General features: G+C 37.0%; 1 protein-coding gene across 4 annotated transcripts in view; it reads left to right on the forward strand.

Annotated features, from left to right (window-relative positions):
• The window catches only part of CENPI (centromere protein I), a 114906-nt gene that overhangs the window by 44148 nt on the left and 46072 nt on the right, over nt 1-24686 (forward strand). For 2 of the 4 annotated variants that reach the window (XM_032330908.1, XM_032330911.1), the window contains 5 exons: nt 3711-3846; nt 4753-4877; nt 6292-6340; nt 6456-6674; nt 24410-24451. In XM_032330908.1, coding sequence (XP_032186799.1) covers nt 3711-3846; nt 4753-4877; nt 6292-6340; nt 6456-6674; nt 24410-24451 — 571 coding nt within the window. The remainder of the gene's footprint in view (nt 1-3710; nt 3847-4752; nt 4878-6291; nt 6341-6455; nt 6675-24409; nt 24452-24686) is intronic. The other 2 variants (XM_032330909.1, XM_032330910.1) reach the window with 1 other exon arrangement.

Genomic DNA, 24686 nt, shown 5'->3' on the forward strand with positions numbered 1-24686 from the left:
TTATTTTATCATCATTTTAAAAAAGTTCTAATTTTTTTTTCTAAAGATTTTATTTATTTATTTGACAGAGAGAGATCACAAGTAGGCAGATAGAGAGGAGGAAGCAGGCTCCCTGCTGAGCAGAGAACCCGATGCGGGACTCGATCCCAGGACCCTGGGATCATGACCTGAGCCGAAGGCAGCGGCTCAACCCACTGAGCCACCCAGGCGCCCAAAAAAGTTCTAATTTTTTTAAAGATTTTATTTATTTATTTATTTGAGTGAGAGAGAATGAGTAAAAGTACAAGCAGGGGGAGAAGCAGAGGAAGAGGGAGAAGCAGACTCCCCGCCAAGCAGGGAGCCCAATATGGGGCTTGATCCCAGGACCCTAGGATCACGATCCGAATTGAAGTCAGACACTTAACCAACGGAGCCACCCAGGTGCCCTAAAAACATTTTTTTAAAGATTTTATTTATTTATTTATTAAGCAGAGAGGCAGGCAGAGAGAGAGGGAGATGCAGGCTTCCTGCTGAGCAGAGAGCCCGATGCGGGACTCAATCCCAGGACCCTGAGATCATGACCTGAGCCGAAGGCAGAGGCTTAACCCACTGAACCACCCAGGCACCCACCTAAAAATATTTTTAATTGAAATACAGTTGACATGCAATATTATATTAGTGTGCAACATGGTGATTTGACAATTCTATATACTACACAGTACTAACCATGATAAGTGTAGTTGCCATCTGTCACCAAAGTTATTGCTATATTATTGACTATATTCCCAATGCTGTTCTTTTCAACCCTGTGACTTATTTTATAACTAGAAGTTATTATATCTCTTAATCTCCTTCACCTGTTTTGTCTCCCCCTGCCCCCACCACCTCCATCTCTTCTGGCAGCCATTAGTTCTCTGTATTTATGAGTCTGTTCGTTTTTTTGTTTCTTTATTCATTTGTTTTTCCACATATAAGTGACATAATATGGTATTTGTCTTTCTCTGATGTATAAAAAATAAATAGTTCTTAATATCTTTAAATATCTAATCAACATTCAAATTCCCTATGTTATCAGTCATAATCTTAATCTTATTTATACATAATCTTACATAATCTTCCTTATACAAAGTATAAGGATCCCTCAGCTTCAGTTGCATGTAGTTAGTGGTTAGCTTGGCTAGATTAGCTCCTACTTTTCTTTTTTTTTTTTTTTTAAGATTTTTATTTATTTATTTATTTGACAAAGAGAGATCACAAGTAGGCAGAAAGGCAGGCAGAGAGAGAGGAGGAAGCAGGTTCCCTGCTGAGCAGAGAGCCTGATGTGGGACTCGATCCCAAGACCCTGGGATCATGACCTGAGCCGAAGGCAGAGGCTTTAACCCACTGAGCCACCCAGGCGCCCCAAGATTAGCCCCTACTTTTCTCTATGTTCTTACCCCCATAGTGATCTTTTACTTTGAGATGAGCATGGTGAATAGAAGCTTCTTGGGAGTTGCCTGGAAATTGTTTTTAGTTCTTCATACTCATTTTTGCAGTGTGTCTGTATACCTTGTACATCTTTTACTTTTAGAAGGAAATGGAGCGTTATGAGTGTTAAGAGCATCTTGTAAGGCTGTGCTTCTCAAAGTCTGGTCCCTGGACCAGTAGCATCAGCATCACTGGGAACTTGTTAGAGATACAAAATCTCAGGCCTTAACCTAGACCTACTGAAATAAACTTTGGAGGTAGGACTTAGTAATCTATGTTTTAACAAATGCTCTCATGATTTTGGTGCTAGCTAAAGTTTGAGAACCATGATCATAAATTAATTTAAATGTTTAGCCTCTTCAAACATCTCAGTTCTATTAAGAAGAGTATGTTTGAGTTTATAATCCTTGGGAAATTTATATTGTGAGTCTTAAGGCACCCTGATATAGGAACTTTACAATTCCTTTATTTCCAAAATTCCTAGTAGCCTTTTAAAATTAGTGCCATAAATTTTGGGAGGGCATTTATTTATTTATTTTTATTTAAATTCAATTAACATATAGTGTGTTAATTAGTTTCAGAGGTAGAGTTCAGAGATTTATCAGCCCTATATAATACCCGGTGCTCATTACATCATGGCAGGGCATTTTAAAAGGAGCTTTGTTAGGCACTTGGGTGGTTCAGTCAGTTGAGCGTCTGCCTTTGGCTTGGGTTATGATCTAGTAGTCCCAGGATCAAGTCCTGCATTGGTCTCCCCGCTCAACAGGGAGTCTGCTTCTTCCTCTGACCCTCACCCTGCTCATGCTTTCTCTCTCTCTCATTTTCTCTCTCAAATAAATAAATTTGAAAAAAGTATTTATAAAACATAAAAGGAGCTTTGTTTTCTAAAATTCTTAAACAAATGGGCATAAATGTAGATAACTTTAATGTCACAATACCATTTGGAATTATATAATACAGGGGGTTTTTTTGGGTGTAAAATGGTGGTTTTATTAAAGCGCAGGGACAGGACCAGTGGGCAGAAAGAGCTGCTATCTGTAATACAGTTCTTAGGTTCTCAGTAACTTTTATTTTGGACATATTGATGTAATGCCATGTCCCTCTCATGACCATATGCCACATGACTGTCAAAGGGAGTGAATTTTAGTTGTATTATGTAGGGTAGGAAACCATTCTCAGAAGTGGTCCTTCATTGGGCATTTTTGGTTGGTACAGTGAATGGGAAGAGTGTGATACCAGTATTTAGTAAGTGGGAGCCAAGGATGGTAAATGTACTACTGTGGGTGGTGAGAGTAGGAGGCAATCCTGAATAGGGAATTGTTCATCCAAAATGCCTCTGGTGTCCTGTGGAGAAAGACTTCAAAGGAAGCTGTTCTGAGCGGTCATCATTGTTCAAGTTATTTTAGAAACATTTGCCAGGTGCTACCAAAAATCATAGTTAAAATATAGTTTTCAAATGGCCATCTGAGTATATGGATGCCCACCTATGTGAATGGTCTCCTAATCTTTCCTGCTCACTCTGGCACTGAGCCATTACAGTGGTGGGTAGTGGTAGAGTCATCATTTCTCTGGCTCTAAGACTATATGATGTTCTTTATTTCTTGTGCATAACCATTGTTGGCTACCTAGATCAGAGGATAAAGCTGTGAAATCACATTTCTAGATCTTTTCCTAATCCACTCAACAGTGGATTGAAGGACAGGGGTGAGTAGATGGATAAATTGAACCAGTTATACCCAGGTATAATTTAAAGACACACAGTTCATTGGTTTGGGAAGAATATGACGTATCTACATTTGGTTTTTAGTGGAAGATAGAAAGATGCCAAAAATTTTTCTAATTCAGTTTTTGGATTGAATTGAATTCCAGTTAAAGTGAAAATATTTTTAATAGCATTTCAGCTCAGGAATTCAGCTAAAGCTGGGTCTTGATTTGTATACTTAGAAACTAATTTGCTAAATGCTGTGGTTCCTGGACATAGGGAATATTATCAAAAGTCTTTGTGGAGCATAATACTTTATTTCTCTGGTATTTAGTAGAATGGTTGCTGAAGATGTTCTGTGAGTAGATCTTAATGATCCCCTGGAGGGCTCTGTAGTTTTATGGTTGATCACTGTGGTTTTTAAAAAGTCAATTATACATTGGAGCACTGATTGTTTTCTGAAATCCTTAACAATTTTTTGCTATGTGTTATTTACCTCTAGCTTGGAAATTGTGAAAACATTTGCTAATATGGATCTGAATGTCATGATTTCTTATTTCAGAGAGACAACTTTAGGTGGATCCATGAACTCTGTGTCTGAACTGATTCACTACGTGGGGCAGCTGTCTATTACTGCGATGCGCTTGGAAAACAACAGTACTTTCTTACTGCACTTTATTTTGGATTTCTATGAGAAGGTAGTACACATCCCATTTTTTTCTATTTAGATTTTTGTGACGGTGGTCTGCTTTACTGCTCTATTATTTAAATTTTATATATGACTTATAGTTGGGTTTTGACCTTATTAGCATAGTTAAAATAAGCTACTTATTTTGAAATTAATGATCATATTCTCACCTGAATAACTGACTTTCATTAAGTGGAGAAACAAGTGCTTTTCGTGAAGAGTTCAGGTACTGCTTTAATAGACATTCCCCGGAAGAATGCAGACCCTAGACAGAAGTCTGTCTCTAGCATCACTTTTTGCTAATTCATTGTACATCCCAGACCCCTGGCAAAAACACAAAAATACCCTGTTGTTTCTTCAGCTCTCCACTTCCACCTTTCAACTGCCTTATTTCTCATAGTACCTATAATTCTGGTCTTCTTCAATTTTTTATAGTATTTGATGTAAAGAGAACTATTATCCTAGAAGTACCCACTAATCCAGTTTTCCTGGCTTCCTCCCTGTACTGATTGTTTTGTGTTAGATATTTATGTAGAAGTATGCTCCTTTGTTTTCTAGCTTGACAGCTAACTAATATGACAAATCAGTATTAATGGGACTTAAGGTGAAAGAAGCTCTCCCTTCCTCTTTCTTCCCAATTCAAAGATCTCTTCCCAGAAAAGAATGGGATATTTTAGTAATGACCTTGTAGAAATAATCCTCTACGGCAAGTGCGATGTTTAGTGAAGTATATTTTTAAGCAGGCTTATGGCTCCCTACTTTATGAATTATATTCTATTATGAATTATATTATGAATCAGTGAGGCCCAAATCTAGTGTTCTATTATTGCTTATTCTCTATTGCTACTTTGGGTGAACTTGGTTCAGGAGTTCTGGGGAATAATCTATATCCTGATGTTATCATTCTTTCCAAAAGGTGTGTGACATATATATAAATTACAACCTTCCATTAGTGGTGTTGTTTCCTCCGGGGATCTTCTATTCTGCTCTCCTCAGCCTAGATTCCAGTATCCTGAATCAGCTATGTTATATCATGCACAGGTACAAAGCATTTCTTGTGTTTTTAAATGAACACATCATACTTCTGTCTTTGTTTTTCAATTGTACAATAAATTATAATTTATAAATACACTATAATAAACTTTATATAAGATGTAATAAAATATTAAATACAATAAAACTATTTCCATTTTCTGCCAGAATCTATGGAAATAGGAAACATGTCTTTCTTTTGGTAATGACCTTCCAAAAGGGTCTCTTTTAACTGTGTTTTTGAGGTGTCACTGTGGGGGATATGGATTTTAAAAATTGATAGTTAATGGGAATAAAAGGCACAGCAAAGGGAATATAGTCAGTGATATTATAATAACATTGTATGGTAACAGATGATAGCTACAGTGAGTGGTGAGCATAGCATAATGTATAGACTTGTCAAATCACTGTGTTGTACACTTGAAACTAATGTAACATTGTATATCAGCTAACACTTATTTTTAAAAATTAAATATTCATAGTTAAAGAATTTTTTGTGCAATGGTAGTGGTGCACTCAGCATTTTTCATTCTCATTGCTGTGTCTTAAAGAAAAATTAGTCATTTACTGACAACCGATTTGGGTCTATGTAGTTTCTCTGATAAAACAAACATTTTTTGGGAGGTTGGGGAAACTATTTTATTGCCAATTATATGAAACTAAGTATTATTTCTAATCCCCTCTAGTTCTTTCATTTATAGGCTTAAATTACACTTTTTAGTCCACAAGTGTTGTAGACCCTTTTGGCAAAACTTGTAGGAATATGCCAAGGTTAGAATTTTGTAAACTAATTAAGTAATAGTTCCTAGGCAAGAAAAAAAATTATGTTTCTCCTTTATCCTTTATACTGTACCTTTTTTTTAACATTAAGAAAACATGTTTTAAATCAGTGACTGCTCTTTTTTAAAAAAAGATTTTATTTATTTGAGAAAGAGAGACATAAAAAGCATGAATGGGGGGAGGGGAGGGACAGAGGAAGAGGGAGAAGCTGACTTCCCCTCAAGTGGGGAGCCCTAGACAGTGCTCCATTCCAGGACCCTGAGATCATGACCTGAGCTGAAGTCAGTTGCTTAATCTACTCAGCTACCCAGGTGCCCCATCAGTTTCTGGTATTGAGTCTCTATTAATTTTTTTATAATGAAACATTAAAAGCATTTTCTTCATTGTTTTTTATTTTTTATTCAGGCATAATTTACATGCAGTCAAGTGCATATCTTAAATATATAACTCAATGTTTGAGTCTCTATTAATTTTTATTCTTTGAGAAGAGTGTAGCACAGAAGAATAAAATCCTTAACTAGACAGCTGGGTATTTGTGTATGTGTACATCTGCATATATTTACATTTAAAATGTACACTTTTGTTTATGTTTACATTTCAAAAACATTTAAAGTTCAGAATTTCATTCTGTTCTCCCTTTTAGGTATCGTAACAATTTGACAGCTGCCAAGAAAAATGAGTTGGTACAAAAGGTATGGATGATTAAAGCTCTGTATTAAATCACCAGTGTTTAAAAATTATGATCTGGGAATAAGAAGGAAAGGGATGCTAGGTGGTAATGAGAATATTCTTTTTCTTTCCCAATAGACAAAATCAGAGTTCAATTTCAGCAGCAAGACCTATCAAGAATTTAATCACTATTTGACAGCCATGGTTGGTTGCCTGTGGACATCCAAACCTTTCCAGAAAGGATTATATATTGACCCTGAAGTCTTAGAAAAAGCTGGAGTAGCAGAGTATAAAAACAGTTTAAATGTAGTTCATCACCCTGCTCTACTGAGTTATGCTGTTTCCTTTCTGCTACAGGTAAGGATATTTGAAAGATTGTTAGATTTTATATAGGAATACTACAATAGCAGAAATATGAAGTGCCATAAATTTAGTGTGTCTGAATTGTAAGACATGTTCAGGCATTCCTTTTTAAGTGTTAGCTTGATTTTGGGTATTGTGCTAGGTTCTGGAGATTTAAAGTTAATTTAAGTTTCTGCCCTCTCAAGAGCTTGGGCTTGTGGCAGAGTCAAACTTGTAAATGTTACTATAATACAGAGAGGTGAAATGAGGAAAGGTACAGTCGTGAGAAAACTGGGGGAGTGATTAATAATTCAGTTCTACATGGGTAGAGATGGTACCAGGTAAGATAAGGCTGTGGAGAAGTAGAAGGTCTCAAAAATCCTTCTAGACAAGACAGAAAATGTAGGCTAGATAATATTATAATTAGAGTTGGAATCTTTACCAAAGACTGCTGACCTAATGGATATCAATATTCTGGAAGGGAGGGAGTGTGGTCTTCTCAGGACTTTATCATCAGCCCAGTCATTTTCATTCCTTACTGTAGTGTTAGATCTTTGTTACTTCATTCCTTTATCAGTGACTTGAGGAATTCAGATGGTGTGCTTATCAAACATGTGGATGACAAAACAGGATGAGATTACAAATACACTGATAGAATCTAGATTCAGAATTCCCTTAACAGATCGGAACATTGAGGAATCAAACAAAATGAAAAAGAAATGTACAGAATGGGGGAGATATTCATTGAATAATTGCTTAATATGTACATGCAATGAACCAGGCACTGTGGTGAGTAAGACACATCTGGGTGTTGTCCTCACAGAGCTTACAGTCTAGTTGGGGAGGTAGTCATTAAATAGACATCATAGAATAAATACTGATGAGTAGTAAAGGGACAGTACAGAGGATGATGATAAAACATATAGGGATGCTCACCCAGTTCAGGCTTTAGAGAAATGATGCTAATCAGAGCTTTGAATGATGAGCACGATCTTGTTAAGACAGGAGAAGTATTTGAAGAAAAGTGCAAAGATAGAGCAGGAGACAGTAGATTTTTTCTGTTACATGGCTAGGCGGTAAATATTTTTGGTTTTGTAACCATGTTGTCTCTGTCAGGACTACTCAGCCTTGCCAGTGTAGTGTGAAAGTAGCCATAGACAGTGGATAAACAAATGGACAGAGTTGAGTGCTAATGAAAGTTTATTTACAGAAACAGGTATTGGGTTGGATGTGAGCCATGGGCTATGGTTTGCTGGCCTCTATTTAGAGCTTGTCATGTTTGAGGAACTGAAGTAGTAACCATAGGGCTTGAGCAGGGGTTTTACCCTAGCTGAGCAGAAGCATCCAGGGTGCTTTTTCAAAGTATACCTCCTTGATTGCTTCCACCCTGAGAGTCTGATTCTGATTTAATAACTCTAGGGTGACATCCAGAATCTCCTTTTTAAAATAATTATTCTGATATACAACAAGGGTTGAAAAACCACTGGGCTAGCCTTTAGCATGATAGGAGATGAGGTCTTGAAATGTAGTCAGGGACCAGATAGTGAAAAAAATATTATACAGGCCTTCAAAAATATATTGATTGATTTCAGTATTGGAATAAAAATTACATTTTTAAATACATAAAGGGATTTCAAAGCTGTAGTTTAGTGATTTTCTGATACTCTTTTTTCACCTTCATAACTTGTCTGATTTATCATATATGAAAACTTGTTTCAAATTAATAGTATTTACTATTAATAATGGGACTAGTGGATGAAATTTGAAATAATTTTAGTTCTTTTTGCCTCTGGACTAAATCCTACTTATACTGCATAGTGCATGTACTATATTTTATATATATTTAGATATACTGGTTTCAGTTTCTTGGTTTTTTTTTGAAGATTTTATTTATTTATTTGACAAAGATCACAAGTGGGCAGAGAGGCAGGCGGGGGGGGGGGGGGGGGACCAGGCTTTGTGCTGAGCAGAGAGCCCGATGCAGGGCTCCTTTCCAGGACCCTGAGATCATGACATGAGCCAAAGGCAGAGGCTTAACCCACTAAGCCACCCAGGTGCCCCTGGTTTCAGTTTCTTTTCATGTCTTAGAGGTTGCTTTTTAAAATTTAATTTCATTCCTAGAATATGTAAAGCATTTACCTGATTCTAAATTCTGAACTATAGAAATCTCTCTTCCATCCTTTCTCCTTCTTTTCTCTTCTTTATCTTTAGGTAGCCATTTTTATTGCTTCTTGTTTTTCCCATCAACTGTTTCCTTTCTTTAAACTTAGTAAGCGTTGTTTGGAGCACCTGGGTGGCTCAGTCAGTTAAGCATCTTCAGCTCGGGTCATGATCCCAGGGTCCTGGGATTGAGCCCTGCATCGGGCTCCCTGCTCTGTGGGGATCCTGCTTCTCCCTCTCCCTCTGCCTGCAGCTCCCCCGATTGTGCTCTCTCTCTTTTTCTGTGTCAAATAAATAAATAAAATCTTAAAAAAATAAATAAACTTAGTAAGCATTGTTTTATAATCTGTGTTTGATAATTCTAGTACCAGAAGTTTTCATGTGTTAACTTCTTTTTCTGCTGCTGCTTCCTCATGTTGTGTGTCTGGTTATCTTTGGCCATGTGCTGGATACCTGGAATATTATTTGTAGAAAGGATCAGAAGATTAAGAGTGAGATCTTCCTGCAGAGAGAACTTTAATTTGCTTCCTGCAGATACCCAGGAGTTCTGTTTGTCTGGGACTACCCTAATCCAAGTTCTCTGCCTAAGGTTCCTTGGATCATAGGTGATTAGACTGAGAGAAGGCTAATTTACTTCCCGTGAACTCTTACCTTGAGGGTATAGCCTTTTGGGTTTGCGGTGTAAAGTAGGGGTTGGTTTATAAGAGTTCACAATTTTGGCAAACCCTGTGCTTTGACTTTAGGTACCTTAGCCCTTTGAAGCCGAGGAAGTGCAGCTCAGTTTTGCAGCTGATGCCGCTGGATTGGCAAATTGGCAAACGCCAAGAGTGACTTTGAGAATTAGGTTTAGCCATCTGGGTTCTCATCTTCTAGATATTGGCTTGCCTTACCATAGATTTTGGCTTTCCTTACCATAGAGTTAGGTCTTTTACTTTTTTTTTTTTTTTACAAATGTCTTTTGTGTTGTAAATTTCAAACATACACAAGTAGAGAGAATAGTATAATAGACCCCCACCTACCCATTGCCCAGTTCAGTCTGTACTCCCACCCAGTTTTACCCTCACCCCACACAATTATTTTGAAGCAAAAACCAAATGTTATACAATCTTGCTGTAAATGCTTCATTATATACTTTTAAAAGATAGGGACACTTTTAAAAAATTTGTCTTTTTAAAACAGCTTTATTAAGCCCCCATGTTTCCTCACCACTTCCTCATATCAGGGAGATCATATGATAGTTGTATTTCTCTGCTTGACTTATTTCGCTAAGCATGATACGCTCTAGTTCCATCCATGTTGTCGCAAATGGCAAGATTTCGTTTCTTTTGATGGCTGCATAGTATTCCATTGTGTATATATACCACATGGGGGCTTAAGTGGGTAGAAGAAGAATCAATGAAACAAGATAGAATTGGGAGGGAGACAAACTATAAGTGACTCTTAATCTCACAAAACAAACTGAGGGTTGCTGAGGGGAGGGGGCTAGGGAGAGGGTGGTTGGGTTATGGACATTGGGGAGGGTATGTGCTATGGTGAGTGCTGTGAAGTGTGTAAACCTGGTGATTCACAGACCTGTACCCCTGGGGCTAATAATACATTATATGTTATTAAAAAATAAATTAATTAAAATAAAACACACACATACACACACACACAAAATAAATCAATAAAACCTTTTTTTTAAAAAATTTATCCTCAGGGCAGAGGGGTAAACTTGATATAAATTTCATCATCCTATTTCTTTACTTTTTTAATTCCCCAGAGCAGATGCTGATTAATTTTACTTTTTCCTACTCCCTTATCATCTTATTTCATGTCAATGCCTCTTAGCTCTTCTACTTGTGACCCTCATGCTTTTGTATCCAGACTTCCAAAATAGTTTTTCTCTCTGCTTCTTCCTTGTTTAGTTTTACTCTTCTGAAGGCAGTAAGAAGATCATGCCATTCCTTGGTTCAGAAACCTCAATGGCTTTTCATTACCTTGAGAACAAATGCAGAAATATGAAACTCAATCCTATCAGAACTAGTACTCTTCCATTTTACATTTTACTAAATGCCAGAAAGTTGAAGTGCCTGCTCATTTAGCATCATACTCCTTAACAGTCTTTTCTTATACTTCATTTTGATTTCCACCTTATTCTTACTCCCTTAAGTACATGTTTTAGTCATTATTTGCGAAAGCACTTGAGTGTGAGGGCAGGAACCCTTTCTCTCCCCTTGAATAGTGCCTGACACTGAATGTGTATTGAATGAATTAATGACTAAGCACATACTCCACATCATTTCTCATACTTTCTTGCTTCTGTGCCTTTGTTGACTACTCCCTTCTTGTCTTTATGCCTCTAATCCCATCCTTCAAAACTCAAATTTCAGGAGCTTCCAAAACTTTTTCTTTCCACTCAGAATTGAACCTTACCTCCTCTTATAAGCATCTCATCTACCTCTATGATTGTACTGAGCCATGTGTTTTCAGACTTTATCACATATGCTTTGTATATTCTGTGTGTATACCACAAAACCTAAAAAAAATGCCTTGCACATTGTAAATAACAGTAACTGTGTTAAAGTGATATATTAACTGGATGATTATGGGGAATATTCAGTGCATAGTAGTAGAATCTTAACAAATGGTTAATATTAGAAAAACAATCTGAAATTTTTATTTTTAAAAAAGTTACTGTTTTTCAGTTGAAAACTTTGCAAATAGTAGCCTATTATCATATATATATATATATATATATATATATATATATATATATATCAGAAATCAATAAACCAAACAAAGTCTGATAAATGTTGCCACTTGAAAAAAAAATGCTGTTGGCATTTTGATGGGGATTTCATTAAATCTGTAGATTCCTTTAGATAGTATAAATATTTTCTAATTAATTAATTTAAAAAATTAGTTTCAGAGGTAGAACTTAGTGATTTATCAGTTACATATAACATCCAGTGCTCATTACGTCAAGTGTCCTCCTTAATGCCCATCACCCAATTATCCCTTCCCCTCACCTACCTCTTCTCCAGCAACCTTCTAGTTGTTCCTAGAGTTAAGCGTCTCTTATGGTTTTCCTCCCTTTTTTCACCTATTTTATTTTTCCTTCCCTTCCCCATGTTCATGTTTCATTTCTTAAATTTCACATATGAATGAAATCATATGGTATTTGTCTTTCGCTGACTTATTTTACTTAACATAATACCCTCTAATTCCACCCATGCCATTGTAAGTGGCAAGATTTCATTTTTTCTGACTGCTGAGTAATATTCCATTGTATATATATACACCACAGATCTTTATCCATTCATCTGCTGATGAATTAGGGCTCCTTCCTGGTAGTATAGACATTTAACAATATTTGTTCTTCCAGTCCATGAACATGGAATGGTTTTCCATTTCTTTGTGTTATCTTCAATTTCTTTTATTAGTGTTTTATAGTTTTCAGAGTATAGGTCTTTCTACACTTTGGTTAAATTTATTCCTAGATATTTTATTCTTTTTGGTACAGTTATCAATGATGTTGCTTTCTTAATTTCTCTTTCTGGTACTTCATTATTGGTGTATAGAAATGCAATTGGTTTCTCTATATTAATTTTGTATCCTATGACCTTACTGAATTAATTTATCAGTCCTAGTTTTTTGGTGAAAAGTCTTTAAGGTTTTCTGTATATAGTATCATGTCATCTGGAAATAGAGAATGATCGTTTTAATCTCTTGTTGTATGCAGTTTGCTCGTATTCTGTGGAGGATTTTTTCCATCTGTGTACATTAGGGATATTGGTCTGACGTTTTCTTCTTTTGTGGCATCTTTGTGTGGTTTTGGTATAAGGGTAATGCTGGCCTTGTAGAATGTATTGGGCTTGCTCTTACAGATTTTGGAATAGTTTGAGGAGAATAGGTATTGAGTTTCCTTCAAAAGTTTGGTAGAAATCAGGGTGCCTGGGTAGCTCAGTCAGTTAAGCGTCCAACTCTCACTTTTGGCTCAGTTCATGATCTCATGATCATGAGATTAGCCCTGTGACAGGCTCTATGGTCAGCACGGGGTCTGCTTAGAATTCTCTCTCTCTGCCCCTACCCCTTGCAGTCTCTCAGTCTCTCAAGTAAATAAATATTTTTTTTTATTGTTTAAAAGATTTTACTTATTTGACAGGGAAAGAGAGATAGTGAGAGAGAGAGAGAGAGAGCACAAGTAGGAGGAGCAGCAGGCAGAGGGAGAGGGAGAAGAAGGTTCCCCAGTGAGCAAGGAGCCCAATACAGGACTTGATCCCAGGACTCTAGGATCATGACCTGAGCCGAAGGCAGACGGTTAACTGACTGAGCCGCACAGGTGGCCCATAAATAAATCTTTAAAAAAACAAGTTTGAGGGGCGCCTGGGTGGCTGAGTCTGTTAAGCCTCTGACTTTGGCTCAGGTCATGATCTCAGAGTCCTGGGATAGAGCCCCATGTCTGGCTCCCTGCTCAGCGGGAAGTCTGCTTCTCCCTCTCCTTCTGCTCCTCCTCCTGCTCATTCTTTAAAAGAAAAAAAAAACAAGTTTGATAGAATTCATCTGTGAAACCATCTGGTCCTGGACTTTTATTTTTTGGTAGTTGTTTTATTACCAATTCAGTTTTGTTACTTGTAATTAGTCTGTTGAGATTTTCTATTCCTTCACTTTTGGAAAATTTTATGTTTCTAGGTATTTATCCATTTATTCTAGGTTGTCCACTTTGTTGGTATCTAAGTTTTCATAGTTATTCTCTTATAATACTTTGTATTTCTGTGATGTTAGTTATTACTTTCTCTCATTTCTGATTTTATTTGTTTGGGTTCTTTCTCTTTTTCTTAATGAGTCTGGTGAGGGTTTATCAATTTTGTTTATCTTTTCAAAGAGCCAACTCTTAGTTTCATTGCTTTTTTCCCCTTTCTTTTTTCCTTTTTTTAGTCTCTGTCATTTATTTCTGCTTTCATCTCTATTATTTCCTTTCCTCTACTTACCTTGGGATTTATTTGTTCTTCTTTTCTAGTTTTTTTAGGAGTAAGGTTAGATTGTTTTTTTGAGCTTTTTCTTGTTCTTGAGGTGGGCCTGCATGGCTATACATGTCCCTCTTAGCAGTACTTTCACTGTGTCACAAAGATTTTGGACTATTGTGTTTTCATTTTCATTTGTCTCCATGTATTTTTTATTTCTTCTTTGATTGCTTCGTTGACCTGTTGGTTGTTTAATATTATGCTGTTTGGTCTCCCTGTGTTTGTGTTCTCCAGTTTTTTTTCTTGTGATTTTTTTTTCTAGTGTCATACCACTGTGGTTGGAAAAGGAGCATGATATGATTTCCGTCTTTGTAAATTTATTGAGGCTTGTTTTGTGGCCTAATATGTGATCTGTCCTGCAGAATGTTCCATGTGCACTAGAAAATAATGTGTATTCTGTTGTTTTTGGCTAGAATATTCTGTGTATGGCAATCTGGTCCAATGCGTCACTCAAAGACATTGTTTTAGAATTGCTTTCTTAATTTCATGTTCATTTTACTCTTTAATGCTATATAGAAATACAGTTTTGTATATATTGATCTTATATCCTGAAACCATGTTGAACTCATTTTTATTCTGTTAAATTCATTTTTTAGCTTGTACAGCTTTTCATTGGATCCTTTAGTATTTTCTATACACAAGATTATGTTTTCTGCAAACAGATGATTTTATTTCCTCCTTTAAAATCTGGATTTTCTTTTTACTAATTTTTTTTAAAGATTTTATTTATTTATTTGACAGATAGAGATCACAAGTAGGCAGAGAGGCAGGCAGAGAGAGAAAGAGAGAGAGAAGGAGGAGGAAGCAGGCTCCCTGCTGAGCAGAGAGCCCGATATGGGGCTCGATCCCAGGATTCTGGGATCATGACCCGAGCTGAAGGCAGAGGCTTTAACCCACTGAGCCACCCAGGCGCGCCCCATTTACTAATTTTTTAACTAATTTCATTCCCTGGAACTTCAGGTACAATTAATGTTGAAGAAAAGTGGCAAGAATGGACAAGTTTTTTTTTTCTTGATTATTGGGGAAATAATTTCATTTTTCTGCAGTGTGATATTAGAATTCCTGTGGATGCCCCTTATCAGCTTGAGGAACTGCCTTTCTATTTTTAGTTCATTGAGTATTTTTATCATGAAACTGTTGGATTTTGTGTAATGCTGTTTTCTGTATCTATAGATGTGATCATGTGGTTCCTGCCCTTTCTTCTCCTGATAATATTAATCTGCTAAATATTTAGATATTTATCCAAGCATGCATTCCTGGGATAAATCCCACTTGGTCATGGAGAACAGTCCCTTTTAGATGTTGCCAGATTGGGTTTCTCAGTAGCTTGTGGATGATAAGGGATATTGATTCTTCCTTGGATATCTTTGTCTGGTTTTGGTTTCAGGTTAATTCTGGCCTCATAGGAAAAGTTGGGAAGCATTCTTTCTCATACCCTTCGGAAAATTTGTGAAGGATTGGCATTAATTCTTCTTTAAATATATGATAGATTTTTACCAGTGAAGCCATCTGGTCATGGGCTTTTATTAGTGGGAAGATTTAAAAAAATTTTTTTTATTAACATATAATGTATTATTATCTCCAGGGGTACAGGTCTGTGAATCGCCAGGTTTACACACTTCACAGCACTCACCATAGCACATACCCTCCCCATTGTCCATAACCTCACCACCCTCTCCCTACTCCCCTATCCCCGGCAACCCTCAGTTTGTTTTGTGATATTAAGAGTCTCTTATGGTTTGTCTCCCTCCCGATCCCATCTTGTTTCATTTATTCATTTCCTACCCCCCAAACCCACCACGTTGCATCTCCACTTCCTCATATCAGGGAAATCATATGATAGTTGTCTTTCTCCGATTGACTTATTTCGCTAAGCCTAATGCCCTCTAGTTCCGTCCACATCATCACAAATGGCAAGATTTCATTTCTTTTGATGGCTGCATAGTATCCCATTTTATATATTTATATATATATACACACATATATATGTATATATATACATATAAAATATAAATATATAAATATAAATAATAAATAAATATAAAAATATATCCTATTTTTAGTCTGAGTTTGAGTCTACTCTAGGTACTTCATATAAGTGGAATCATACAGTATTTGTCCTCTTGTAAATAGCTTACTTCACTTAGCATGTCTTCAGGGTTCATCCCTAATATAGCATGTGTAGAAATATCCTTCCTTTTTAAAGGCTGAATAATATTCCATGGTAGGTGTTTACCACATTCTATTTATCTGTTTATCCATTTTTAAAAAAAAGATTTTATTTATTTATTTGACAGAGAGAGAGAGAGAGAGAGTGCACACGCTGGCAGAGAGACAGGCAGAGGGAAAGGGAGAAGCAAGCTCTCTGCCGAGCAGAGATCCTGATGTGGGGCTTGATCCCAGGACCCTGGGATCATGGCCTGAGTCGAAGGCAGCTGCTTAACTGACTGAGCCACCCAGGTGCCCCATGTTCATCCTTTTTTAAAATCTCAATCCCTCTGTATTTAATTTTTTTCATTTTAGTATAGTTGTCATACAATGTTACATTAGTTTCAGTTGTACAACATAGTGATTCATCTTCTATATACTTTATGCTTTGCTCATCACAAGTGTAGCTAATGTGTCACCACCATACACTATTCTAATACCATTGATTATATTCCTTATACTATAACTTTTATTTCCGTGATTCATTCATTTCTTAAGTGCTAGCCTGTATATCCTACTCCCCACCACTCATTTTACTTATCTGCCTTACCCCCTTCCCTCTGGAAGCCATCAGTTCTCTGTATTTATAGGTCTAATTGTGCTTTTTGTTTGTTTATTCATTTGTTTGGTTTTTAAGATACCACATGAGAGAAATCATGTGGTATTTTTCTCAGTCTGATTTATTTCATTTAGCATAATACCCTCTAGGTCAACCCATGTCTGTTTTATCTTTGGATGGACACTTGGAGTACTTCTTATTTTTGGCTCTTGAAAATAATGCTGCTATGAATATGGGTATAGAATTATCTGTTCGAGTCCTTGCTTTCATTTCTTTTGGGTATATACCTAGGAGTGGAATTGCTGGATCACATGGTAATTCTCTTTATACCTTTTTGAAGAAACACTGTAGTGTCTTCCATAAGTGTTTCCATGTTGAGTTTATATTCATACCAGCAGGGCACAAGGGTTCCAGTTTCTCCATGGCCTCACCAGCACTCCTTATTTTCTGTTTTTGTTTGTTTGTTTTTTAAATAGCCATCCTATAGATGTGAAGTGGTTATCTCATTGTTGTTCTGATTCTCATTTCCCTAATGATTTATGATATAGAGCATCTTTTCATGTGCTTATTGGTCATATGTATAGTTTTGGAGGGATGTCTAGTCAAGTCCTTTGCCCAGTTTTTCAAATCAGGTTGTTATTTTGTTGTTGAGTTGTAGGAGTTCTTTATATAAAAAGTCTTGATATTTACCCCTTATCAGATAAGTAATTTACAAATATTCTCTCTCATTCCATAGGATGCCTTTTCATTCTGTTAATTGTATCCATTGATGTGTAGAAGTTTTTAAGTTTAAGTTTTGTTATCTTTTTGTTTTGTTTTGTTTTGTTTTTATTTTTGTTTCCTTTGCTTTTGGTGTCATATCCAAGAAATCATTGCATAGTCCAATGTCATAAAACTTTTCTCCTATGTTTTCTTGTAGGGATTTTATAGTTAAGTTTTTAATTAATTTTGAGTTAATTCTTGTCTGTGGTTTAAAATAAGTGGTCAACTTCATTCTTCTGTTTGTGGATATCCCGTTTCCTCAGCACTATTTGTTGGAGAGACTGTTCTTTCCTAAGTGGTCTTGGTCTTGACACCTTTGTCAAAGTTCTTTTGACCATATACTACACGAGAGTTTATTTCTCAGCTCTCTATTCTGTTCCACCGATCTATAGGTCTGTCTTCATGCCAGTACTGCACTGTTTTAATTACTGTAACTTTATGGTAAGTTTTGAAGTCAGGAAGTGTGAGACTCTTTGTTTTGATATATTTTTTAAGATTTTATTTATTTATTTGACAGAGGGAGACACAGGGAGAGAGGGAACATGAACGGGGGAGTGGGAGAGGTAGGAGCAGGCTTCCGTCAGATCAGGGAGCCCAATGTGGGGCTCGATCCTAGGACCCTGGGATCATGACCTGAGCCAAGGGCAGTCACTTAACGACTGGGCCATCCAAGCACCCCGATATTCCTTTTTTAAAAAAGATTTTTTTTTTATTTGAGAGAGAGAAAGAGAGAGAACATGAATGGGGGGAGGAGCAGAGGGAGCAGGAGAAGCAGATCCCCTGCTGAGCAGGAAGCCTGATGTGGGACTTGATCCTAGGACCCCAGGATCAGGACTTAAGCTGACGGCTGATGCTTAACCAAATGAACCACCAAGACGCCCCTGTTTTTTATTCTTTATTTCATTTATGTCTCGCTCTAATCTTTATTATGATTGACTCTTGTACAACAGAGGTTTGATCTGCATGAATCTACTTCATGCAGATTTTTTTCAGTAAATACAGCATAGTACTGTAAATGTATTTTCCTTATGATTTTTATAATAACACCTTTATTTTTTTATTTTTAAATATTGTATTTATTTTTTATTTGACAGGCAGAGATCACAAGTAGGCAGAGAGGCAGGCAGAGAGAGAGGAGGAAGTAGGCTCCTTGCTGAGCAGAGAGCCTGATGCAAGGCTTGATCCCAGGACCTTGGGATCATGACCTGAGCTAAAGGCAGAGGCTTTAACCCACTGAGCCACCCAGGCGCCCCTAATAACAATTTTTAAATTTAAATTCAGTTAGCCAATATATAGTACATCATTAGTTTCAGATGTAGTGTTCAATAATTCATCAGTTGCGTATAACACCCAGTGCTCATCACATCACATGCTCCTTCTTTTCACTACATCTGTATCATTGGGGTAAATACCCAGTAGTGCAATTGCTGGGTTGTAGAGTAGCTCTATTTTTAATGTCCTGAGGAACATCCATACTGTTTTCCAGAGTGGCTGCACCAGCTTGCATTCCTATCAACAGTGTAAGAGGGTTCCCCTTTCTCCACAACCACTCCAACATTTGTTGTGTCCTGCCTTGTCATAGCCATTCTAACTGGTGTCAGGTTGTAATGTTTTCTTTTCTCTAGCTTACTCTCTTGTAAGAATACAGTATATAATGCATATAAAGTATGTGCTTATCAATTATTTATGTTATTGGCCAGGCTTCTGGCCAACAGGCTGTCAGTAGTTAAATTTGTAAGGAGCCAAAGTTAGACACAGATTTTTGACGGCACCAGGGTCGGCACCCCTAACTGCACGCAATTCAAGGGTCATCTGTACTTGATTCTTACTTTGGGTTTACTTTGCTTTCCTTTTTCTAGTTTCTTTTTTTTTTTTAAGATTTCATTTATTTATTTGACAGACACAGATCACAAGTAGGCAGAGAGGCAGGCAGAGAGAGGGGAAGGGAAGTAGGCTCCCTGCCCGAGCAGAGAGCCCAATGCGGGGCTGGATCCCAGGACCCTGGGATCATGACCTGAGCTGAAGACAGAGGCTCAACCCACTGAGCCACCCAGGCATCCCCGTTTCTAGTTTCTTGAAGCAGTAGGTTAAGTTGTTGAATTGAGATCATCCTTCAGAGACTTTAAATGCTGGGTTTTTAAAAATAATCTTTGCCAAGTTTTCTCATTTTCGGGGAGTGGGTCCACAGAACTCATGATCTCATCCTGGAAGTGGAACTCTATGTGGACACTTTTCATCATAAAAGCAACCACATTCAGTTTTTTGAATATCCTTCTAGAGACATACTGCATATTTCTGTGTAAATGATCTTTTACAACACCATATACCATATTTACTTTTCTGCCTCTTGAATTTTTGACTTAATGTCTAGACTTTTGTTTCATTTTTGTATGTAAAGGGCTGCCTCATTCTTTTTGATGTCTCCATAGTATTCTCTCTTATGAATCTATGTTAAAGTTAAACATGTAAGTTGAGCATTTAAGCTGTTTCTAGTTCTTTTATGAAATTGTGCTCTAATGAATGTTCTTCAACCATATACTTCATTTCATACATATATAAGTGTGGATAAAATTGCTCTGAGTGGAATTGTTTTCAAAGTATGTATCTTTTTTTATTTGGTTGGGTGTCCTTAGATATTAGCTTTTATAGGCACCTGGGTGGCTCATTCGGTTAAGTGTCTCCCTTCAGCTTGGGTTATGATCTCGGGGTCCTGGGATTGAGACCCATGTTGGGCTCCCTGCTCAGTGGGAGTGTGCTTCTCCCTCTCCCTGGACCCCTCCCCCTGCTCATGCTCTTTCTCCTCTCTCTCAAATAAAAAAAAAATCTTTAAAAAAATAAAATTTTAGCTTTAAGTAGAAGTTATTCAAATTTACATTACTGCTAACAATGATTGATTTGTTGGTTTCTCCATACCCTGTCAATGTGGTTGCATCCAGTTCTTAATTGGTAAAGCCTGTAATGAATTACATATAGAGTGGGATTGATTTTCTTTTCTTTCTTTCTTTTTTTTTTAAGATTTTGTTTATTTATTTATTTGACAGAGATCACAAGTAGGCAGAGAGGCAGGCAGAGAGAGAGGAGGAAGCAGGCTCTCTGCCGAGCAGAGAGCCCAATGTGGGGCTCGATCCCAGGACTCCGGGTCATGACCTGAGCCGAAGGCAGAGGCCCTAACCCACTGAGCCACCCAGGCGCCCCTGGGATTGATTTTCTTAAATGAAATAATTTTTCTTATAGACTCTGTGTGTGTGTATGTGTGTGTGTGTGTGTGTGTGTGTGTGTGTGTGTTGGAAGACTCGGTCTCTAAAGTAGTAAATACCAACTTGAACATAGGTAAGCAAGCTCATTTTGGGGGATCAGGAATTGATTGATATATTCTTTTAAATCAGAAAACAGTTTTTAAAATGTTTAAGGAAGGTTAGTTCTGACTGGAAGTTTTAAATTCTAGTAGCCTAGAGCACATTTGGCAAAATGTGAAACTGCCATTTTTGTAACTGATGATGTTTCTGTGAGGTTCTGAAAATGCTAGGTTTTAAATGTCAAGCTGTGTTTTAGAAGAGTGCTTTTTGAGCCCTTGTCACCAACTAACTGCTAAGTATCTTACCTTCAAGATGGTAAAAATAACCTCTGATATCATGGCAATATGATTTAATGCTGACATTTTTACTTTTTTAAAAAAAATTATTTATTTTTAATTTATTTTTGGCATAACAGTATTCATTATTTTTTCACCACACCCAGTGCTCCATGCAATCCATGCCCTCTCTAATACCCACCACCTGGTACCCCAACCTCCCACCCACCCGCCAATTCCAACCCCTCAGATTGTTTTTTAGAGTCCATAGTCTCTCATGGTTCACCTCCCCTTCCAATTTCCCGCAACTCCCTTTTCCTCTCTAACTCCCCATGTCCTCCATGTGATTTGTTATGCTCCACAAATAAGTGAAACCATAGGATAATTGATTCTCTCTGCTTGACTGATTTCACTCAGCATAATCTCTTCCAGTCCCGTCCATGTTGCTACAAAAGTTAGGTAATCATTTTTACTTTATGGAATTTTAACATTGTAAATACTTCAAACTAGTCATCTTTTTAGAGATAATTTAGTAAATTTAATTTGGCCAATCCATTCTTAGTATCAAAGAGCTCCACTCAGTTAATGAGTCAAAATATTTGAACATTTGTAGAGCCTACATTTCAGGAAATTCTGAAGTTCTAGATTTTATTATCATAATTACCTTTGAATCAGTAGCTGTTTCTTTATTCATTCAACAAATATTTATTTATTCTGTATTCACTATGCTTTTCAAACTAGTAATATAATACCTAAGAAGACAGATACCATCTCTGCCCAAATGGAGTTTATATTCAAATAAGAATAAATAGTAAACCAGTAATGAAATAAGTAAACATGATAATTTTGAATTTTGAGAAACGCTATGAAGGATATAAACAGGGTGGGGTAAGAGAAGGAGTGACTGAGGAGTTGCCAGGATGGGTGTTCAAGAAAGGTTTTGAGGAGGTAGCATTTGGTCTAAGATTTCTTCTAAAAGATGAGAATAAGTCAGCTGAAGAATGGCTGGAATAAGAGCATTCTAGGTGGTGGAAATGGTACAGTGGCTCAAGGAGTTCAAGATAAAAAAAGGAAGGCCAATATGGCTTATAGCTTAAGGAACAAGAGTGAGAATGGAATGAAATAAGATGGCAGAGATTCAGGGACTATCTCTCTTATAGATCTGTTGGGAGTGCCATGGGAAACAATTGAAAATTTTTAAAGCAAAGTCATAATATGGTCTGAGTTTATGTTTAATAGAGATTACTTTGGCTTTTTTTGTGGAGAATAGAGTTAAAAGAGACCCAAGTGCCTGCAGGGGCACCAGTTAGGATGTTGGTAGAGTCTGGACAGAGATACTGGTAGAGATTTGTATAAATGTGTGGTAGTAATGGCCATGGTCGCCAAACTGTGGGAAGAACCAAGATGCCCTTCAACAGACGAATGGATAAGGAAGATGTGGTCCATATACACCATGGAGTATTATGCCTCCATCAGAAAGGACGAATACCCAACTTTTGTAGCAACATAGACGGGACTGGAAGAGATTATGCTGAGTGAAATAAGTCAAGCAGAGAGAGTCAATTATCCTATGGTTTCACTTATTTGTGGAGCATAACAAATCGCATGGAGGACATGGGGAGTTAGAGAGGAGAAGGGAGTTGGGGTAAATTGGAAGGGGAGGTGAACCACGAGAGACTATGGACTCTGAAAAACAATCTGAGGGGTTTGAAGTGGCAGGGGGGTGGGAGGTCGGGGTACCAGGTGGTGGGTATTAGAGAGGGCACGGATTGCATGGAGCACTGGGTGTGGTGCAAAAATAATGAATACTGTTATGCTAAAAATAAAAAATAAATTTTAAAAAATGTGGTGGTAGTGGAATGGATGAAAGTGGACTGACTTGAGATATATTACAGAGGTAGAACAGACAGGACTTAATGAATGGCTTCTTTAGAAGTAGGAGGCAAACCATAAAAGACGCTGAACTTGAGGAAACTGGGAGACAGGCATTAAGGAAGGCCCTTGATGTAATGAGCACTGGGTGTTATATGCGACTGGTAAATCAATAAATTCTACCTCTGAAACCAGTAAAAAAGTAGGAATGAAGAAAAGGATTTCTGAGTTTTATTAACTGAGCAACTATGTAGATGGTGTTTCCATGTATTAATAAGAGGAATACTAATGAAAGAACAGAAGAGGTTATTTTGATTTGGTGGGAGGGCAAGTTGAGACTCAAGTTCTCTTTTGACCTTAAGTTTGAGATTCCTTATAGACATCCAGGAAGTCTAAGAATAGGCAGTTTGAAGCTGGGCTTGGAGTTCAGGTGAGAAGTTGGAGCTAGAGAAATAAATATGGAATTTGTAAGCATGAAATATATTTAATCAGTAAAACCACATGTTCTTTTCACTTTCTAACTTCTTAGAGATCAGGATGCATCTTGTGATGTCAGCCAGGGAGCAATGAAATATAGTTGTCATTTGCTGTTTTTCAGTGTACCCAGGGAGATTGCCAGAATCAGACCTTGCAGGATGGTTGTCACCAGGTTGGGGAAAAAACTTGGAGAAAATATTGGCACACTCTTTCAAGCCCCAAAAACCAAATGTCTTAGAGGAAGAGGGGAAGGAAGCAGTATATCATACATGTTATGGACTTTCCTTGAAGCAGGAACCAAAAGTAGGTTAGGTTTATGTAATTGGGACCCCCACACTAGTATCTTTTAAGAAACGTTGCATTGCCAACACTCTGGCAGTAAAGATGATATTGTGTGAAAAAACATAGTTATCTACAGCTCTTGAGTGGAAAAGTAATTCAGAAAAGTAGGACTCCAAATGTAAAATTTTAGAAATACTTTCACTACTTAATTTTGTTTATATTTACCATTTCATGTTTATAAAAATGTATGATCAAAATCTGTCTACATCTAAAACTCAATCGTAGTAAAATAAAAAATTCTAAGTGTTAAGAACACATTATGTTATACATAATAGGCCTAGTTTATTCTTAGGAATATATTAAAAGTGTTTGTTTTAGAATTGATGACTTTCCATTGAAATACAGTGGGTGATAATTAAAGATGGGAAATAAATGGGATCAACTAGGTCTGAGTTTTCGTATCAGTTTTTATAGAATCTACTGGTACACAGACTGACTCACCAGACGTCCTCCTCACACTTCAAAACTCAGTTCAGGTATCCTTTACCTCAGAATATGCCTTCTCTAACGTCTTTTATCTTCATTCTAGTGACTGAGTAGATTTTGAGGCCATAAATTAGCAAAATGGTACTCACTTTACTCACTGTAATCTTATTTTCCTTCTGTTTATGCTAGTAGGGAGAAATGTGGAAGGTTATTGTGAATGTTTACTCAAAAAGAATGCTGGAGTGATAGTAGGAATAAAATGTAGCAAATGAATCAGACAGTGAAGAACCATCTTAATTTTCTGGTAATCTTTGGTAACCAAACATTTTCATCTCCTATCTCCCCACTTTTTTTTTTGTTTTTTAAGGAATGGCCAGAAGAAAGGACAGTAAGCGTGAGCGCTATTCGGGTAAATAAATTTATTTTCATCACGTTCAGGGATTTACTATAGGTTCATTTCATCAAAAAATTTATACTTTTCCTTTCCCCCAGTCTTAAGCCTATTACCTCCACAAAGTCAGAGTGAAATGTTTGCCTCCTGAAATATTTCCAGTGACTTTATGTGAATTTGTTGGCACATACCCTCTACAGTCTTCTCTAAGATAAAACTATTCACAGTTTGACTCTTGCTCTTGGATCTATGC

Source organism: Mustela erminea, chromosome X (genome assembly GCF_009829155.1).
Source record: "Mustela erminea isolate mMusErm1 chromosome X, mMusErm1.Pri, whole genome shotgun sequence".
Classification (NCBI taxonomy): Eukaryota; Metazoa; Chordata; class Mammalia; order Carnivora; family Mustelidae; genus Mustela; species Mustela erminea.